At 40.8% G+C, this 20670-nt stretch overlaps 1 protein-coding gene across 2 annotated transcripts in view; it reads right to left on the bottom strand.

The window, feature by feature from the left end:
- The window catches only part of TDRD9 (tudor domain containing 9), a 92161-nt gene that overhangs the window by 15973 nt on the left and 55518 nt on the right, over window positions 1–20670 (bottom strand). For both annotated transcript variants that reach the window (XM_075104047.1, XM_075104046.1), the window contains 11 exons: window positions 18775–18872; window positions 18259–18390; window positions 17395–17557; window positions 17248–17311; window positions 16698–16761; window positions 10013–10057; window positions 9005–9058; window positions 6800–6916; window positions 5730–5837; window positions 1424–1524; window positions 455–628 (listed from right to left, as the gene is read on the bottom strand). In XM_075104047.1, coding sequence (XP_074960148.1) covers window positions 455–628; window positions 1424–1524; window positions 5730–5837; window positions 6800–6916; window positions 9005–9058; window positions 10013–10057; window positions 16698–16761; window positions 17248–17311; window positions 17395–17557; window positions 18259–18390; window positions 18775–18872 — 1120 coding nt within the window. The remainder of the gene's footprint in view (window positions 1–454; window positions 629–1423; window positions 1525–5729; window positions 5838–6799; window positions 6917–9004; window positions 9059–10012; window positions 10058–16697; window positions 16762–17247; window positions 17312–17394; window positions 17558–18258; window positions 18391–18774; window positions 18873–20670) is intronic.

The raw sequence follows: 20670 nt of genomic DNA, 5'->3' as shown, positions 1-20670 counted from the left end.
TTATGTCTCCCCATCTTATGCTGTTACATTTCCCCTCAATTTCTGTTGTTATACTTCTCCTCCTTCCCTTTCTTTTATGTCCCCAAATGCCACTCCTTATTTTGGTTCTAGCAATCCCCACATTGTCTCTAGCATGAGCAGAAATTACTGTGTACATCCATTTTTCCATATGCCAAAGGCAAATGGACCAGAACCTTAAAAAAAACCCCAACCAGTGTATACTTGGAATTATCTTAAACAGTAAAACACCTTTCACTATAAAGAAATATTTAAGACAATCATGTTATTTCTAGTCGTGCAAAGATGTTCTGCTCACACAAAGGTTACACATCTGTTTTTTGAACCTAACATGTCTTCCTTGGTGACACTTCCAAGGAAATTCCCACTGAATCCAACAAGCCTCATTTCAACTTTACACTGCAGAGAAACCCTTTTCTATATGCAGTATAATTACCTTAGAGATTCCACACTTGCAGTTGTAAGACCTTGCAACTGCCTTTCAATATCATCTCGATAATGAACATTCAGCTCAAGAGGAATTTTCAGCTGCGACATCTTGACTGACAGGTACACTGCAGGAAGAACCTTAAAGCCTTCCATTGGGTTACGGGAGAACTCTACAAAAGCCCTGTTCAAAAAAAAACCACCCCAAACTAAAAAACCAAAAAAAACCGAAACAAAACCCCCCAAAACAAAAACCAGCAAATAAAATTGTAATAAATACTTGATGAGAAAACACACACACACCCCCCCAAAAAAAAACCACCCACCAAAAAACCCACAAAAGCCATCATTTCTTCTCCCTGTCTTTATCTTAGCAGGCCAGCAAAGAGTAAAACATAGGCTTCTCTCACAGGCTTTGCCTACTGCTATCATGCACCTTAAAATTTTAATAGTCACGATGGTTGTAAGAAAACTTTCTAACATTCTCACAAGTACATACCAAACGTACTGACTATTTAATAATACAAATAGGAAGGATGTGAAAATATAGGTAAGAAAGCACTGAAGATTGGAAAAGGCATAAGAAGGGCTACATGACAGTCCAAAGTCAGCCAGAAGATGAGCTAAAACAGTCACATGTATTTTGTGCAAAGCCATCTGCCTGTATAGATGAGCTAAATTCAGTATACAAGGTAGAAATAAACACAGACAGATCTGCTGCAGTTAAGGTCCACGGTCAGACAACAGAAGAGACAAAACAGAAGCTGGTCTCTAACTCAGTTTATCTAATGTTATTCCAACCAATCCATATCAAACTTCAAAACCACGTTCCTTCAGCCAATACATTAAAAATACATTACTGATTCCAAAGAGATGAGAAGAAAAACTCATTTTGTCAGTGACAAAGAAAGAAATTGATTACTAGATTCATAACTGAGAACGTGAGGAAGGCAGGAGACTTAAAGTGTTTTATACTTACTTTGATCCATCATAGGCAATAGATTTTACCTGCCCACACTGTCTAAACAGTGACTGCAACTGTTTATGGTATAGGTACCCATAGGGAGGAATATTCTTCAGCTGTTAAGAAAAAGAAGTTTAATTGAGATACATTTGATTATTTTAATGCATTATTAAGTTTGCCTAAATAGTTTCTTCCTCCACTTGAACTGCAATAGTGATATACAATCTAAACCCCAACAAATTAAAAAAATTCTATATATATAAAATTCAAAAATCTCAAGAGACAATAAAATCAAGAGTTTTGCTGCCAATGCTACCCTACTCCCTCAAACCAGCAGATAGATGTTTTCTTTCTCTTAACTATAAATGAAGCAGCTTCATTGGTAATTACATATATTTCTTTGATAAATTATTCCTAGGAGCTGTATAACATCCGCCTTTCTGCTTGTAACAGAAAAGCAATGGATTCCTATGCTTCCTTGTCCATCAGTGGGAACTACATCCCAGGCAGTGCGCATAGCCTGGGAAACAGGAGGAGATACAGCCCTGCATGTCCTGGCAGAACTACCATGTATTGGATTACTGACATATGGTGCTACACACTGTAGAGCAGTGGAGAAGTGTGGATGGATATATGCTTCTTTGTCATTCCTAAGAGCAACCTCCTGTGTGAAGGAGTAGCTCAAACATAATGTGCTTCTACATGGAGCAAAGGGACAACTCAGCTGTTGTGAGAGGTCAGTAAGGGTAACACTGAAGTGGGAATTTGTAACAGACCATCAGTCAGGATAAAGGAGACAATCTTTAGTCAACTTACAGTGGTCTCAAGATCACAAACTCTGCATCTTAGAGGGAGACAATAAGGAACCTGATAACCTGCTAGAAGGGCAGCACACAAGCTCCTAGATTTCTGTAGAGTGTTCAAAGTAAATTCTTTGGGTCAGAGATCACCTATGCAAACTGGATCCCTGCAAATCCATAGGCCCCAATGGGATGCACCCACGAGTGTGGAGGGAGCTGGCGGATGTTCTTGCTGAGCCACTCCCCATCACCTTTGAAAGGTCGTGGAGGACAGGAGAGGTGCCCGAGGACTGGAGGAAAGCAAATGTTGCTCCAATCTTCAAAAAGGGCAAGAAGGAGGACCTGGGCAACTATAGGCCAGTCAGCCTCACCTCTGTCCCTGGAAAGGTGATGGAGCAGTTCATCCCGGAGGTCATCTCCAGGCATGTAAAAGACAAGAACGTTATCAGAAACACTCAACATGGATTCACCAAGGGAAGATCACGCTTGACCAACCTGACAGCCTTCTATGAGGGCGTGACTGCCTTAGTCGATGAAGGGAGAGCAGTGGATGTTGCCTATCTTGACTTCAGTAACGCATTCAACGCTGTCTCCCGTAACATCCTCACAGGCAAGCTAAGGAAGTGTGGGTTGGATGAGTGGACAGTGAGGTGCACAGAGAACTGGTTCAACAACAGAACTCAGAGGGTCGTGATCAATGGAGCAGAGCCTGGTTGGAGGCCTGTAACCAGTGGTGTTCCATAGGGGTCTGTGCTGGGTCCGGTCCTGTTCAACATATTCATCAGTGACCTGGATGATGGGATAGAGTGTAACCTCAGCAAGTTTGCTGATGACACCAAGCTGGGAGGAGTGGCTGATACACCAGAAGGCCATGCTGCCATTCATCGAGACCTAGACAGGCTGGAGAGCTGGGCCGAGGGGATGATCAGGATGATGGGACTAGGCTCTTTTCAAAAGTGCCCAACAACAGGACAAGGGGTAATGGGTACAAGTTGGAACACAGGAAGTTCCACCTCAACATGAGAAAAAACTTCTTTACTCTGAGGGTTACAGAGCAGTGGCACAGGCTGCCCAGGGAGGTTGTGGAGTCTCCTTCCTTGGAGACATTCAAAACCCGCCTGGACATGTTCCTGTGCCCCCTGCTCTGGGTGTCCCTGCTCAAGCACGGGGGTTAGACTAGATGATCTCCAGAGGTCCCTTTCAACCCCTACCATTCTGTGATTCTGTGAACACCGGTCATGAACCAAACAGGGCTCTTCTGGGTCTGCTATTAGTGAACAGTGTAGAGTTGTTATGGAAGCAGTAATCAACAGCAGCCTGGGCCAGAGCAACCAGGGAAGAGAGAAGCTCATGATCCTGAGGAGAACGAGGAAGACAAGTAGCTGAATACACATCCTGAAGTCCAGGGCAGCACAGTTTGGTTTATTCAGGTAACTGATAGGTGGGATCCCATGGGAAGCTGCAAAACCTCCACCCTCAGACCTTCTTCCAAAGCCAGATGAATGAAGGCCTATGCAACATGGTCTGAATTCACTGTTAATCCTGCTTTGACCTTATCACCAGACTAGATGACTTCATGAGGTCTCTTCCAAACTGAATTATGAAATGATTTAGTTGTTCTTCTTGAGTTTTAATCCTGAAATCACTACAAATTGCTGAAGTTACGGGAGTTGCAACATCTTTTCAAAGGCATTTTGTTAAGAATAACATTCTAGTTAAGTATACTGTATGGCATGTTAAGTATAATGGATTCTATAGATCATATATAGTTAAGTATAATGGATTATGACTTTACCATGTATGACCAAGGCAACAAGAGAGATAGTCATGCATTTCACAAATTCTGTGAGCTAAACTAGCTTGAAAACTAACTCTACAAAGCAACAGAATAGCTTTCTCCTACTTTAACACCTGGCTTACTCAGGAGGCAGACAAGAACCACATTTGAAAAAGGCATGTGCAGTCAAAAAGCAAAGCAAGACTTCAGCAGCACTAATTTACATCAGTTTAAAGCTCTAGTTTCACAACTGTTCATATGCCACTGTAGCCAGATAGCCATTTCTCTACCTTTTTCTTACTCAATCATCTCTCATAGGAGACCTTGCTTTAACATAGAACTCCTAACTAGCAAGTTCAAACTTCTGGACTTTGAACTATTTTTTGGGGCTATACAACTGTCTATTCTTCTCTTTGGTTGTTACAATCTCAGACAGGAAAGAATTGATTACTTTTAGAAAATCCTCATATGCCTTGAATAATAGTACTAAGATCAGCTGCTGGTCAAAACATTGTCTAGGTCAGACTGCAGAAACTGCCTCAAGGCAAGATGATTTTAGAGACACCAGAGAGTGGGAGGAATAATTGCCTTTTATATGTTTGGCACACACCATTAAGGGCATCAATTGGCTCTAAGAAGAGTCTCTCAGACTGAGAGCTTGAGGAACATGCAGTATTTGCACCCAGGAAGATCGTTTACACTGATGAAGACACAGCAGCTACTTCCTCCTTCAAGATAACAAGCAGTTGATATATGAGCAGATCAAGAGTTACATACATTGAGAGAAAATAGCTCCTTATATCTAACAGTTTAATCTTAATCAATGTTGTTGTGGCAAGACTAATCTTGTCTTTATTCCACCAGATAAAGTCCCATCTAACAGACTAGACCAATATTTTTTTCTTCAATACCCTGAAACAATGTTAAAAACTTCAAAACCATACATAAATGTGTTATGTGTGCACATACTGCCATGCCAGTATCTGCTTCGGTATAGAACTAGCCTCTCTTCTTGGGTAAGCAGTAAAGCAGTAAAAATTCCTTGTTGTTAAGCTTTAATGAGTTTCTCTACTACCTTTTCGTCCTAACTGTTTTCTCTTGTGCCAATACAAGTCTATTCTTTGCGGCTCACGGGTTTGTAGGTTTGTTTTCTTTAAGCATGGGTCAGTTATTTTACAGTGTTATACCTAGTTCAGACACACCAAATATTTTCCTAGTTTAGATTGTGTACCATTTTTCAAAATAAACACAACAGATTCAAACTTGCACTTATTCAATCAGATAAAATATTTATCAAAGAAGATGATAAAAAGAAAGCAGAGCGCAATACCCTAGCAACCTTAGGGCAACAAGCCATGCGCTATTAAGTAGGAGATTACAAAAAGTAACATTAAAGTTGCAATGACACATTTCATAAATAGTCACTAAAAAGTACACCTCACAGTCCTGCTCTGTTTTTCAGAACTTGTATTAGTTTTATTAAAGTTGTTTGCCTGTGCAAGACTAGCAGTCAATGCATAGAGGCAGTTCTCAGTTGGAATTCTTCTAAAATTGCCCGCCCACAAAATGTTTATTATATTGGAAGAAAAGGATATGGGAGAGAAGACAACTTACCAAGTGAGAATCAGGGTAGATAATTATTTCTGTCCTTGCCCAAGACAGAACAAAACTTGAAAATACCGCCCAAGTACTACATATTTTTATTACTTGATTCTTTATTAAGTCATTCACCTTCTTAACGTACCATTACAGTCGTTTTTGGATCTTTGCCAGCAAGATCCCTCACAGCGATTTCTTCATCACATTTTCCAAAAGTAAAGTAGTTTGGATAGAAAGCACCAGCTATTACAACCTGAAATCAATAGAATATTTTACAAAATTCAGCAGATTATATTCAGTTTCTTGAAAAGAGATTCACTAGCAACATACAGAGATACTGACAGATCTTCATATGAAGATTTTTTTCCTGTCTCTTTCCAGGAATTACTGTAATTTCAGACTAAATAAATCCTTAAAAACATACATTCATGAAAAGAATTCCACTTCTGGAACAATTTTACAACATTAGTATTTTTGTATGCAGACTTGCTTTACAGAAAGTATGACTGTTAGCCCTGATATTAAGAAGAGCCTCAATTTTATATAAACTCACATAAAATAGCAACATGAAACTTGTTCAGTTTTCATGTTACATCTTACAGTATTTAGCAATTCGGCTCTGAAAACTTCACTGCTTACACAGTTAAACCAATTGCCACTGAAACGATAAATAGGTCTGTGAAAATAAAATCACTACTAATCAGTCCAAATAAGAGAAGAAATTTAACTGGAAGTTTGACAAACTTACAACAGCTGAAAGACATCTAATTTCTGCCTCCCCCCAATAACTAACCAAGCCAGTGGTAGTCCAAATGGAGCACTCAAAACATGTGAAAACAATTTTCCAAACTGTTAGTTCTTAGCCTTCCAACACAAATCATCCTTCTTTAAAGTGTTTTTATGACTTTAATAAAGATTAGTCTAGATACACAGTTTAATTCATCTCAATATGACCTGATTTTATTTTGATGAACTGTCAGAATTGAAAGGACAGCCAGAGGACCAACTCAGTGTGAATTCTGAATCATCAAAAATAACATCAGTTGTCCTAAACTGTCAAGAAAAATTAACTTTTTTTTTTTCACCTGCAATCTAGGATCTACAGAGATTTTTGAAACACGGGTGGAATACTAGTTCATCAGTACTAGTATATAAAAATTCAGTTATAAATTTCACAAATAATGGCTCTTCCCTGAAGAGTCAATAAAGCATTACCTGCAAAATGAAGCGTTGCTTGTATACATATTCCTGATCCATAGCAGATGGTTGAGCATTAACACACATGTTAAATGCTCTGACTCGCTCTTCCAAGTCATGAATTAACTCTGCCACCTGAAATTTGAACTCGAAGTTACATATGAAACAGATCAAAACTGTCCACAAATTAAAATCTGTTAGTAAAGTCTAAATAAGTGGGCAAACTCCCTTTCCTTTTTAGGTCACACTAGTATGCATTTCACCTAATATACTGCTCAGCATCTCTACTTCAGAAACACTTTCAGTACTGTGACTCAAGCAGTTCTCTTGTCATCTCTTTATGAAGTAGAATTTTATTGTCTCAAAGCATATTATGCATAGATGACACTGAACAAAATTAGAAAGAGAACTGAAACATTATATACTGATTCTCCATTTAAATAATTTTGGGTTTGTATCTTAAAAGGTAAAAACCACACTAACAGCAACCTGGACTTCTGCACCTAACTGCATCAGTGACCACACACGCTGCACCCTCAGTTCAGCAGACAACCGTGATGACTTTAAGTGAGATCAGATTTATGCCCTACAGCATAATATGCTCTGTTAAGCTTTCAATCCTAAGCATTTTTAAGAAGCTTCTATAAGCACCCACTGGTCCTCCAAACACACAGCAAATGCCTCCCTTGTCCCAGCTGGTTTTGGGGCAAACACAGAAAAGTACAGTCCGCTCGACTGCTGCATATCTATTTTCCTTTCTGCTGCTGACACTTTTTAGGATAATAAAAGTCCTGTTATTTTCCTCCAGGACTAGCACCATAATGAGAAACCAGTCTGTGTGACTGCCTCAGTACTGCAAATCCACTTCCACACAAGGAATTGCAAGATTAGCATCTGAAAGCGTGGCAAATAAAAACCCCCAAATGTTCTTAGTGTTAATGTAGGTGTTCATTCTAAACTCCTGAACTATTATGTCATGCACAACCTCTTCTTGAATAATCTGAAATTGGGCCAAGAGAACACCAACAACCCAAGAGGCTATCATACAACACTGATCCTTCAGCTCTCCAGTTTTACAGAGTTTGCTTTTCTCATCCTTTTTTCATTGATATCAGATATACAAGCTAATACAAGGTAATAAGATATACAAGCTAAAAAGCTACTGGCATTTCTTATCCAGGTGGTTGCTTACTATGAAAAGCTTTTTTCTTTTCCTGTGTTTTTTTGAATATAGGCCCTACATTGCCCATGCCAAAGGTATGACCCACTGGAACAATGGGCAAGGCCATGCTCTGCCCATCAGTTATTCAGGAGTTCCACTTATTTTCCCTCTCAACATAGCACATTAAGCTTGATGCCATTTGTAACACAGAGTTTTCATTAATTGCTCCAGTAATGTTAGCAACAAAACCCCACAAATTTGAGTCCAGTTCTCATTACATAACTGTATTTACTTAAAATTATCCTAACTATAAGACAAAAGTTATGTAAGAACAGACACCAGTCACACCACAACCACTGTATCTGAGAGACCTACAGAATTAGCAAATAATAAAGGAGGTCTCTTAAAGACATGTCAAAAATATGTTAAACAGTTAATAACTGAACATCATTTTGTTTATCCTAACAAAAGGAAAATTCTTTTCATCTAAAAGCCAGCAGTCTGTTTCCAACCCCCTCTTCTGAGCTAAAATAATACTGTACATGCCACTCCTGCAGGCTCCACCAACAGCCAGCTCTCCATAGTGTCAACAGTAGCAGTTAACAACCTACCTAAAGAGTCCATCCTTCCCAGGCATGGGTACTTGGCCTTATTAACATAAATGATTACCTGAAGTCCATTCTTCGTAAGAATGCACACCTGGCTTCGTAATATTCCTCACGTCTTTCCTTTCTTTGAAACTGTATATAAATGGGGTCTCTGCAACCACAGCAGAGGGGGAAATGCTACCCAAATGCTTGCTCATTGTTATCATAGTTAATAAAGCTTCTGTCTGATCTGTCTTAAAATTGTACTTGGAGTCCCAATATTCTCTGACAACTTTAAATAGTACCATCTCTCCTCCCCCAAAGAAACAAAACCTAAAAATTCTGTTCATTTAAAGAAAATATACATATATAATAGAGATAACACAGTAGGCTTACTCAAGATCTTAACATTTGTAGAAAATAAGGAAAGTTAATCATTCTTATAAGCAGAAGGACTTATCTATTTCATCTTACCTCTCTAACCTTCTTGATGTGAATACAATTTGATCGACCCCACTCAAGCTCTTCCTGGAAAAGAAAGTGAAAAATGCAAATGCAAAAATCGTTAGAAACTTGTTTCTTCTACTGCTAGTAAGCTGCCTGTCATATTCTTCAGTGTAGACACAAATAATACTTATACACAGCGATGGAAGAATTTTATCTCATTTCACAGCTTTCTTTCAATCCATATCAATCAAGTATTATGACATGTATGGAAATATAAGACAATTATATATTTGACTAATAAACTATACTTTGGCTACCACCAGTACACCTGTGGGTCATCTAAACTTTTCATATAAACCCACAAGCCCAACTCCTCTGTGCTGCTACTACAGAATATACTTTAAGATGGACACTTCTGCCAAAAACCCAGAACTTCTTTATCTGGTTGCATAACTTTATCAGACAGATTCTGGCCGTCTTGGCTACTCATTTTAACTCAGTGTATGCTACCCACTGGTGTTCATAGAGCATATTATGCTCTGAAAGCAGAGAAATAAAAAAGGTTTTATCTTATACACACAAAAGACTGGAAGCAGTTATGTGTCTACTACTGTTTTTTGTGACTGATGCACATAAAGATCTTCCGTCTTCCAGGGTGGCTTTTTTTTGGGGGCTGTGTGTATGTGGGGGAGAGGGGGGGATTTCTGTTCAATAAAAATTAAAAAGAGACACCTATACGTATTAAAAATATTTATTTCAACTACAGCTCAATTTCCCTTTTCAGCTTGGATTTCAAACCTTCTGACCACTGTTGATCCGTCTGTGAAGGGGTCTACATAATGGATTGCCTTCAAATACTCAGCACTGGATTCAAGGACTCATGATCTCTCAAAGCCTGTGCTTCTGTTTACTTAGGAAAAATCGTAACTATTATAAAGGAGGATTGCTAGTGAAAATTCCTCACTAAGAATATAAAATACTCCAGCAATGAAGTCACCTACCTTGAATAGAAAAGAAGAAATAAGTTTAACTTACCTTGGGATGCCTCAGCTCCCCTTTTTGTCTGCAGGCCTGCCATGCCTAAGAAAGAAGTAGTGTAGTATTCAGGCACAAACTGAGTCTGAGTATTACTAAAGTGCAAGCTTTAGTAATAATTATTACAAAATTCATGTGACATTTAGAACTATGAAGTTTTTTTCCATACCTATAATGACAATAATTTTTAACACCAATTTAAAAACCAGAGATGCCCTGAGCTAACACAGACTACAAATATTTAAGCACAAAAGAGTATAAGGAAATCTGAAGCACAGTAATTTAGGCTGGAAAAGGCTTCCTCAGAGTAGTTGTTCCAACATCCCACATGGCAGGGCCAACTTAGATTGGGTTTTTGAGGATATGATCTATAAAACCCTGAGTAACCCTGACTGACCTCATGGCTGAGCCTGCTGTGAGCAGGATGCTGGACTACAGACCTTCTGAGGTCCTTTCCAGCCTTAATTATTTAATGATTCTAGCCTAATATGATGCTTGCCCAGTTGGTTCCTAAGCAGATATAAATACTTCTTACTCTTATGAATAGTCTTACTCGATTTTGTGAGGGTGGGCAAGAGCTCTGGGTCTTCCTTTGTTCACATGTAAGCACAAAGTGGTGCAGCTGCAAAATGTAATTCTAAGAATGTGTTACTGGAGCACTGAAAGCATGGCAGGGTTACAAATGTTGTACCACAACACGCTAGAGAATAAGAATTCCTGTAGGAAGACAACTATTCTGCCTTCAAGTCAGCTTAGAGGTTACGGCATACAACACTGCATCTACAGGCTGAAAAGGAGTTTAAGCACTATTGGATGAACAATTAAATATACTGCCTCAAACCTGCCATCAGCTCCTGCAATTAAATTGGAAACACAGCATTTAGGTCACTGAATTTCTGGACTTAGCTCAGAGATTCTGGATCTTGGCACATTCCAAGAGCAGACTGAGCATGATACGTTCCAAGGCTTTAAAGGAGTAAGTCCTGATTTGTTTTGGAGAGGTACAGTAGCCATCTGATAAACCAGCAACACACAAGATATTATCCACCAAGTATTCTGAGAGGAGATGGACTGAATATTTATGAATATTCAGACAGAACAACTTGGATGCTTTTGTTTGATACTGTAATAAAGCAGGCTACTTTCAGAGCCTCTCTCTTCTCCTTGCTTTGGAAGTAAACTGACTAATTCAGAACCATTTCTGACATAGACGCCTCCCAGAAAACAGGGCTGGAAGAGAAGTTAGCATACCCAGCATATTAATAAAAACAATTTCATTATTAGGCAGCAAATCTATGACAGATGCCTGCAGAAGCCATTTCTTCTAGTTTGACAACAAGCCACCTCATAGCAAATTTTCCACCTTACTGTGGATGCTGACTATTAGCATAGCCAGTGTCCTGGCAACCAGGAGACCAACCACCTCAAGGGTTTGCAGGGCCATAGTGGGTCCTCTTACACCACTCCAGGGAAACCTGTATGCTCAAGCACCTTTCTGAAATGCCTGTACACCAATGCATGCAGCATGGGGAATAAACAGGAGGAACTAGAGGTCTATGTGCAGTCGTAGGGCCATGATCTCATTGCAATCACAGAGACATGGTGGGATAGCTCACATGACTGGAATGTGGTCATGGATGGCTACAGGCTTTTCAGGAAAGACAGACAAGCAAGGTGAGGTGGGGGAGTTGCTCTTTATGTGAGGGAGCAGCTGGAACGCATCGAGCTCTGTCTTGGAGTGGAAGGAGAACAAGTTGAGAGCTTGTGGGTAAAAATTAAGGGACAGCCAAATAACGGCGACACTGTTGTGGGCGTTTGCTACAGGCCACCTGATCAGAAATAGGAAGTTGATGAAGCCTCCTGCAGACAGCTGGAAGTAGCCTCACAATCACTGGCCCTGGTCCTCACAGGGGACTTCAACCACCCTGATATTTGATAGAAAAGCAACACAGCGAGCTATGCATGATCCAGAAGGTTCCAGCAAAGCATCAAGGACAACTTTTTGATGCAGGTGGTGGAGAAGCCAACAAGGCGAGATGTGCTGCTCAACCTTTCCTAACAGACAAGGAGGGGCTGGTTGAGGATGTGAGAGTTGCAGGTAGCCCTTGGCTGCAGTGACCATGACGTGGTCGAGTTTAGGATACTGCGAGGTAGAAGCAGGGCTAGAAGTCAGGTTACGACCTTGGACTTCAAGAGGGCCAACTTTGGCCTCTTCAAAGACCTGCTAGGAGAATCCCACGGGCTAGGGCTCTGGAAGGCAGGGGGAGTCCAAGAGAGCTGGACAATACTCAAGGACCACTTCCTCAGAGCTCAAGATCAGTGCATCCCTAGGAGGGAGAAATCAGGTGGAGGAGCCAGGAGACCTGCATGGATGAGCAAAGAGCTTCCAGAGAAACTCAAATGGAAGAGGGAGGTTCACAGTATGTGGAAAAAGGGACTGGCCACTAGGGAGGAATACAGGAATGTTGTCAGGGTATGCAAAGATGCAATGAGGAAGGCAAAGACCCACTTGGAATTAAATCTAGCGATGCATGTCAAAGATAACAAGAAGGGCTTCTTTAAATACATCCCAGGCAGTAAAAGGGAAGACAGGGATACAGTGGTCCCACTGCTGAACATGGAAGGGGCCCTGGTGACACAGGATGCAGAGAAGGCGGAGTTATAAATGCCTTCTTTGCCTCAGACTTTACTGCTAAGGCTGGCCCTCAGGCATCCCAGCTCCCAGAGAAGAGAGTACAAATCTGGAGAAAGGCTTACTGTCGGCTAAGGATTGGGTCAGAGATCACCTATGCAAACTGGATCCCTGCAAATCCATAGGCCCCAATGGGATGCACCCACGAGTGTGGAGGGAGCTGGCGGATGTTCTTGCTGAGCCACTCCCCATCACCTTTGAAAGGTCGTGGAGGACAGGAGAGGTGCCCGAGGACTGGAGGAAAGCAAATGTTGCTCCAATCTTCAAAAAGGGCAAGAAGGAGGACCTGGGCAACTATAGGCCAGTCAGCCTCACCTCTGTCCCTGGAAAGGTGATGGAGCAGTTCATCCCGGAGGTCATCTCCAGGCATGTAAAAGACAAGAACGTTATCAGAAACACTCAACATGGATTCACCAAGGGAAGATCACGCTTGACCAACCTGACAGCCTTCTATGAGGGCGTGACTGCCTTAGTCGATGAAGGGAGAGCAGTGGATGTTGCCTATCTTGACTTCAGTAACGCATTCAACGCTGTCTCCCGTAACATCCTCACAGGCAAGCTAAGGAAGTGTGGGTTGGATGAGTGGACAGTGAGGTGCACAGAGAACTGGTTCAACAACAGAACTCAGAGGGTCGTGATCAATGGAGCAGAGCCTGGTTGGAGGCCTGTAACCAGTGGTGTTCCATAGGGGTCTGTGCTGGGTCCGGTCCTGTTCAACATATTCATCAGTGACCTGGATGATGGGATAGAGTGTAACCTCAGCAAGTTTGCTGATGACACCAAGCTGGGAGGAGTGGCTGATACACCAGAAGGCCATGCTGCCATTCATCGAGACCTAGACAGGCTGGAGAGCTGGGCCGAGGGGATGATCAGGATGATGGGACTAGGCTCTTTTCAAAAGTGCCCAACAACAGGACAAGGGGTAATGGGTACAAGTTGGAACACAGGAAGTTCCACCTCAACATGAGAAAAAACTTCTTTACTCTGAGGGTTACAGAGCAGTGGCACAGGCTGCCCAGGGAGGTTGTGGAGTCTCCTTCCTTGGAGACATTCAAAACCTGCCTGGACATGTTCCTGTGCCCCCTGCTCTGGGTGTCCCTGCTCAAGCACGGGGGTTAGACTAGATGATCTCCAGAGGTCCCTTTCAACCCCTACCATTCTGTGATAGTTGAATATCCAGACTGCATTTCTCTTCCTTGACTAAGGCTGTCTGATGTACTGATTTTAAATAATGCTTTTGACACCCAGTACTTCCATACTGAAGCCTTATATGTCATAAAAATAAACTCCACTTATTTGAAATTATATTTCTTTTAAAAATTCTCTCTTTTTAAAATCATATCACTTACACTAGGGTGACTAGCCTTTATATCCCTGGATTGTCCTCCTCCTACCACCAAAGCTTTTGACCTTTTCTAATTCACTGAAATCTTTGCATAAGGAAGGGCCTTAAAAAGACATGCTAATGATTCACAGAACTTGAGCTTGCCCTGGAAGAAATGTAATCTGAAACTGGGAGTTTGAAAACAAGCTCCTTCCCTGTTCTTTTCTGATACTCAGGCGTTCAAACATAAAAGCTTTCACATCACTCATACACAGGATACTGAATGGGAAGCTCTGTTTGAATGTTCATGTTTATTCTCCAGGACAACATACTGGTTTATAGAAATATCACGTTCATATTAACAGGACATGAGGGAAATACAGTATACAACAGGATAAGGGGAGTTCAGAAAAGATGATGCTTGAGCCCCAAGATCAGTAGGCACATGTGGCATATGTGCCTATGTGTGTTTCAGAAAATTCTGACACCAGAGTACAGAAAAACAGGTCAGCTTTCACCAACATTAAAAAAGGCTAACATACACAAAATGGAATAAATTAAACTGCAGCTGAAGATTTTGTAGTCTCCAGAAGATTACAGGACATGTTAGACCATTCATAATTGAAAATGCTGGATTTTGAATAAGTTCCTCTAGCAGATGTCTTTCCTATACTGTACCAGCTCTGCTTGTAACTGCGCGGACTGACCTCTGTCCATGGTACCGGGCTACCAACCAGCCAAGCGTACAGAAAAAAATCACATTTGGACAGCATAAAAATATTACAGAGTGAAAGCTATGAAGTCTGGGGGAAGGACACCAAACTCAATCCATGCAAGAATTTACCAGCGCAAACTCCCTCGGTTAAAAGGGAGATACTAACATCACTGTGTCTCTGGCATTTTGGTTTTGGTTATTACAATAGAGAGAAATGCCACAGAAAAGCTGTACATTTTTCAGCCCTGACTAAAGTGAATTTATGATGAAACACATTTTCTGCCAGTCATCAGTAGATTGCCTACACAAAACCACAGTAACAGTAAAACTACAGGCATTTTGGAAAAGATGGAGAGTCATCAGGTTATTAACACAGCCTGAGACAAAAACCACCTCAGCCCTACTTTAAGCTGATACTAACATTCATGTACGAACACTGCAAGCCTACCTAGATAATAAGCTGACCTGAAGCAAAACAGTACAGATAGAAGGAGGCAACCTGCTGTCACTTGTAGTGGAGCTTCTTAGCTAGCAGACTGAAGCAAGTTCCCACCACAACAGTTCAGAGATTTTGTATCAATCTGTATTTACAACAACAAAATGTCCCTGTATAAATCTGTTCTTACTGAGCTGAAATGGCACACTGTCCACATGACTACTGTCTGGTGAAAGATGAGACATTTTTGCAGAACAAATAAGGAAGACTCTGGAAAACCTAGATTATACTCTTTCTTACTGGAATTTTATCCTGATTACTGCTAATTGTTCAAATAACAGGAGACAAACTTATGTGTCTAGATAAATTAATATATGCTTTATGGTTATTACTTTAAAAAAATTAATCCTATTTTAGTTCAACAGCATTTAAACACCTCCAAGGTTGATGAAAAACATTTTGCTCCCCAAAAAGTGGTGTTTTCCTAAAAAAATTTTTCTTCATTGGGAAGCAGAACTCGGTAATCTCAAAGAGTTTCCTGAACCACTGAAGGCAGTATGTTCTGGGTATCTGTAATTTGGAGACATAGGTCTGCAGCAAATAGAAATTTCTTGCTGCCCATGACAGGACTTTTATAATTCCCCCCTGAAAAGGCTCAGAGGCAATTTGGAAAGAAGTCTTGAAGCAGCACAGATATAGACGAACTATTAAGACACAGGAAAATAAACCAAGCAGACCTAGAAGAGAAGCATGAGAAGGCACAGTAAAGGTATTACATATCAGAGTACTTCAGTCTCATAACAAGATTTGTAACACCTGCAGTGGGATCCTCAGTATCACACAGAGAGCAGATATGCTATGTCAGAAACTTTTTCAGCACCTCAAGTTATTAATTCCAGAAACTTCATTCTGCTTACTGATTAGCCACCATTTGTTCTGTGGAGGCAATGAGACATCAACTTTGTAGTAGCTAAAATGGTCCAGGTAAACCTTTCTGGACTGGAAAGAATCTGCCTCGCAATGTAAAACAGTTCCTTTATTGAAAGGATCACAGCAGGTCAAGAAAACCTGAGCCTCTGGTTCCTAGCATGTTCAAAATCTGCTCCTACTTCTAGCAAGAAGACGACAGTGATAAGCGGCATGCTCTTGCTCTTTTTCTCCACCGTTTGTGCTGTTTTTCATCTGCTTAGTAGAACAAATACCTCAAAATCCATAGGAGACTGATAGCAGGGAATATACCCAGAAACTGAGCCTTGTAACCCATTTTTACCCATTTCTTGCCACCTTACTTTGGTGCAAACTTGTGCAGCTCCTTCATAGTGGTAAAAACTAACTCACCAGAACTAGTAGTGTTACACAGTAGGACACAGCCCTCAGAAAGTATCACTAAGTAGATAGGAGTAACGTGAAGTTGTTAACAACTTCAGAGCACAAATGCTGCACTGATCCTACAAAGGTAAGATGCTCCAGATTAGTCTATCAGATTTCACTGGAAGATAAGCCAGAAGAGAGACTTACCTTAAATGCATTCACAATTGCAATACAGTCACTCTTACTATTCCCAGCAAAAAACAGTTTGTTCCTGGCAATGCAAACAAAAAGAATGATGAACAATTTTTTTTTACAAATATTGAATATATTATACAGCTCAGAATGCTATACTATTAACACCTTCCAGGACTTCAAACAACGTCAATACATTTATTATAATTCTTTATTCTTATTCACATCTCCTTGCTGAAGGTAAACTGTGTGAGCAGGATAGCAAGGATTATTTTTTAAATTATTTTAAACCCCCATTTTAATAGACACTACCACATGTTCACATCAGAAAGGCAAAGCTGAAGAATCAGGTCTTGTACTCAGAAAAGGATGAGTTAGCTCTGTGATACTAATCAGTTCATGTAGAAATAGACTTTGGAATCTCAGCTGCCCTGGAAAAGCTTCTTTTTGCACTGCTTGGCACTTAGAATATTAGACTTATGACATGAAAAATTATATATAATGGTCAACTCAGCCCTCTGCCCCTGAATGTAGTCAGGAAGTTGTTAAACGTCTAGGGTAATACCTGTATCCATCGACATGCTGTTTGAAAGGTACTGCAAAGAAATTCCGCAATGAGAGCGATGCAGCTACAACAAAACCAAATCAAAATGAAAACCTGCAAATCATTTGTTGTTAAAGGAATGTTCCCACATGTACTTCTTTCAGTTACCTATAATTAGGCATTCTTCTAAGCACCCGAAGACGTGCCCAAGGACTATCAATTTTCCAAGATGCAGATCCACTGGCAAGTGGGCCAATACGCTTCCTAAGAAAGTCAGCTCACCATCATGTGGATTTTCTTCTGTTTGCACACAACTTGTAAGTGCTCCCAGCTAGAGAAATGAAAATTTATTTATTCGTAAAAGTCGACGAAGTAAATAAGACCAGTTTGCAAAAGAGCAAGACAAGAAGCAAGTAATTATCTCAAAGCAACGTCAATTAGTATCAAAACTGTTATGACGTTGAAGTTCTTAAATCAGTTTTAAAAGCCCAGTATTTTGAAACCAAAGCTTCTACTACATATGCTGGATATAAAAGCAAGCTACAAATTATACCAATATCATTTCCTATCTTTCTTTTCCAAAGTGCAATGTTCTACCCCATATCAACTTTATAACTGAAAAGCAAAATCACCAACTTCCTTACAGAGGTCAGAAGGGGATCTTCAGGCTGACCCCTGTATATGATAAGGTGTAAGAGTGTGATTTTGCTACTTATTAATAAACAATTTCACTTACAGAGTTCAAGTTCTCTTCCTTGCTTCCTATTCTGACCACAGATCTTCCAGACCAGATACTGTTCACAAACAGTATCACTAATCTCTGATGAAATTATAATCTCATTTTAATGAAGGAACTGTGGAAATTATGCTGAAGAGGACAGTAACCAAATAACAGTAAAATGTGAGAAAAGATCTCTAGACAAAGTTCCTACTTCAGGTTCCAATTAAGGCTACTACCTCCTCAAATACCAAGAAAAGCATTTCTACAGTACATTTTTATTTCCATAATTTTAACATTAAAAGAATGCCTACCTCTTTCAGCTGCAGTATGGTACGTTCAACATCACGTACTCTGGGTGGAGAAAGAGCTGTTGCCAGCAAGGCTTTTGGTCCCCCCATATCAAGCTTTTTTATTTTTAAGACTGTAGTTCCCAATGGACAACGCTGAAGGTAAGACAATATTATTGTTACTTTCCCCCCACGCAAAGTGTGACAAAGTGTTTTATATGAAAAATAAGGTAAAGATTACCATTTAGTAAAACCTAAAATTAATTTTGTGTAACTAAGGATATTTTTCTTTTGAACAGGTTGCTTATTTCCAATCCACATCCATTCTACTGCTATAATGAATCTCCTTCTGTGAAGACAACTATGCGGAACGGTCTTTGTCAATTATTTATCAATTTGAATTCTATTCAGTGTTACAGTTATTAACAACTATTCAAATCATACACTATCTTCAGTAAAAGTAAAGCAAAACTTCTTTTTGTCGTCTCCGCTATGACCACATACATGAAAAAAATTCTTAATGTTCCCCAAAAGCCTTACCAGTATCTCAGGTACTGACTTCTCTGGAATAAAGTCTGTCCAGAAGTCCTTGCGTATGAGCCTATAACAATACCCTTTGGAAACACGTCCAGCACGACCTTCACATAAAAGAACAAACCACCAGTTTGTGAACTGCCCAAGTTTCAGGCTGTTCAAAACCCATCCATCTAACAAGCCTTCTGGGCAGCTGAGCAGCACATGACAGCCAGTGCTGCAGGCTGACCAGTATCTTGCTCTCCTGCAGCAGACAGGCCCAGCGGAAACATTCTATCCTTTCCTACATAAGGATTGGATGAAATAATTTTGCTTTCATAGCAGCAGTAACTAACAGAAGAGTTACTTAAGTATTTCACTCAAATGCCTTTTTTGCATAACTGCCCTCAATCAGTATCTGTCTCAGCTGAAAAGATGAATCCGGCACTAAAATATACTTCCTCAAAGCCAGGAAAAGGCAAGTCCTACCAAATCTAAGTCTAATATAGATAAATATGTCAATGCAAGTTTTAGCATACCCCCAAACCAAAGATTCTATATGCAGAGTAAATATGCTTTGTGTTTGTATCTCTTTACACAATGAGTATAATCAGATTTCCTACTTGACTCTACAGCTGGCAAAAATCTTCTACCCAAACAACCTTTAAGATACAATGATGAACAGCAAAACATCTTTACGGTCTACTATTTATAGAAAACGTACTGATTCAGAAAGTCTGTCTTCACAAATCCAAACAACATTCACTTCAACAAACTAAAGGGTACTCCACTCAGTGAGATAAAATTATGGCCTAATTCTCCAATGGATTATGTCATACGCATAACAAGTCCAAATCTGCCATATAAGATGCTGCTTCTACTGGTTGTATATTGGCTGGTCGTCATAACCTACGCTGACCCAGAGCCAAATGGAAATAAAGCTGTGTATTAGGTTTGCGTGGCAAGGTTTTGTTAGCAGAGGGGCTACAGGGGTGGCTTCTGTGAGAAGCTGCTAGAAGCTTCCCCCATGTCTGACAGAGCCAGTGCCAGTCAGCTCGAAGATGGAGCCACCCTGGCCAAGGCCGAACCCATCAGTGATGGTGGTAGTGCCTCTGGGGTAATGTATTTAAGGACGGGGAAAAACTGCCACACAACAGCAACTGCAACCAGAGAGAGAAGTGAGAATATGTGAGAGGAACGGCTCTGCAGACACCAAGGTCAGTGAAGAAGGAGGGAGAGGAGATGCTCTAGGAACTGGAGCAGAGATTCCCCTGCAGCTAGTGGTAAAGACCATGGTGAGGCAGGCTGTCCCCCTGCAGCCCATAGAGGTCCATGGCAGAGCAGATATCCACCTGCAGCCCTTGGAAGACCCCATGGCGGAGCATGTAGATGCACCCAAAGACGACTGTGACCCCATGGGTAGCCCACACTGGAGCAGGCTCCTGGCAGGACTTTTGACCCTGTGGGGGACTGATGTTGGAACAGTTTGTGAAGAAGGACCCACGCCAGAGAAGTTCACGAAGGACTGTCTTTTGTGGGAGGGACCCCATGCTGGAACAGAGGAAGTGTGTGAGGAAGAAGAGGCAGCAGAGACAACGTGTGATGAACTGACTGCAACTCCCATTGCCCATCCCTCTGCACCACTGCGGGGAGGAGGTAGAGAAATCAGGAGTGAAGTTGAGCCTGGGAAGAAGGGAGGGGATAGGGGGAAGGTGTTTTAAATATTTGGTTTTACTTCTCGTTACCCTACTCTGATTTGATTGGTAATAAATCAAATTAATTTCCACTAGTCAAGTCTGTTTTGCCGGTGATGGTAATTGCTGAGTGATCTTGTCCTTATCTCGACCCATGAGCCTTCTGTTGTAATTGTTCTCCCTGTCCTGTTGAGGAGCAGGGAGAGATAGAGCAGTTTTGGTGGGCAGC

Source organism: Phalacrocorax aristotelis, chromosome 9 (assembly GCF_949628215.1).
Source record: "Phalacrocorax aristotelis chromosome 9, bGulAri2.1, whole genome shotgun sequence".
NCBI lineage: Eukaryota > Metazoa > Chordata > Aves > Suliformes > Phalacrocoracidae > Phalacrocorax > Phalacrocorax aristotelis.
This window is presented reverse-complemented; position numbering and strand designations above follow the sequence as displayed.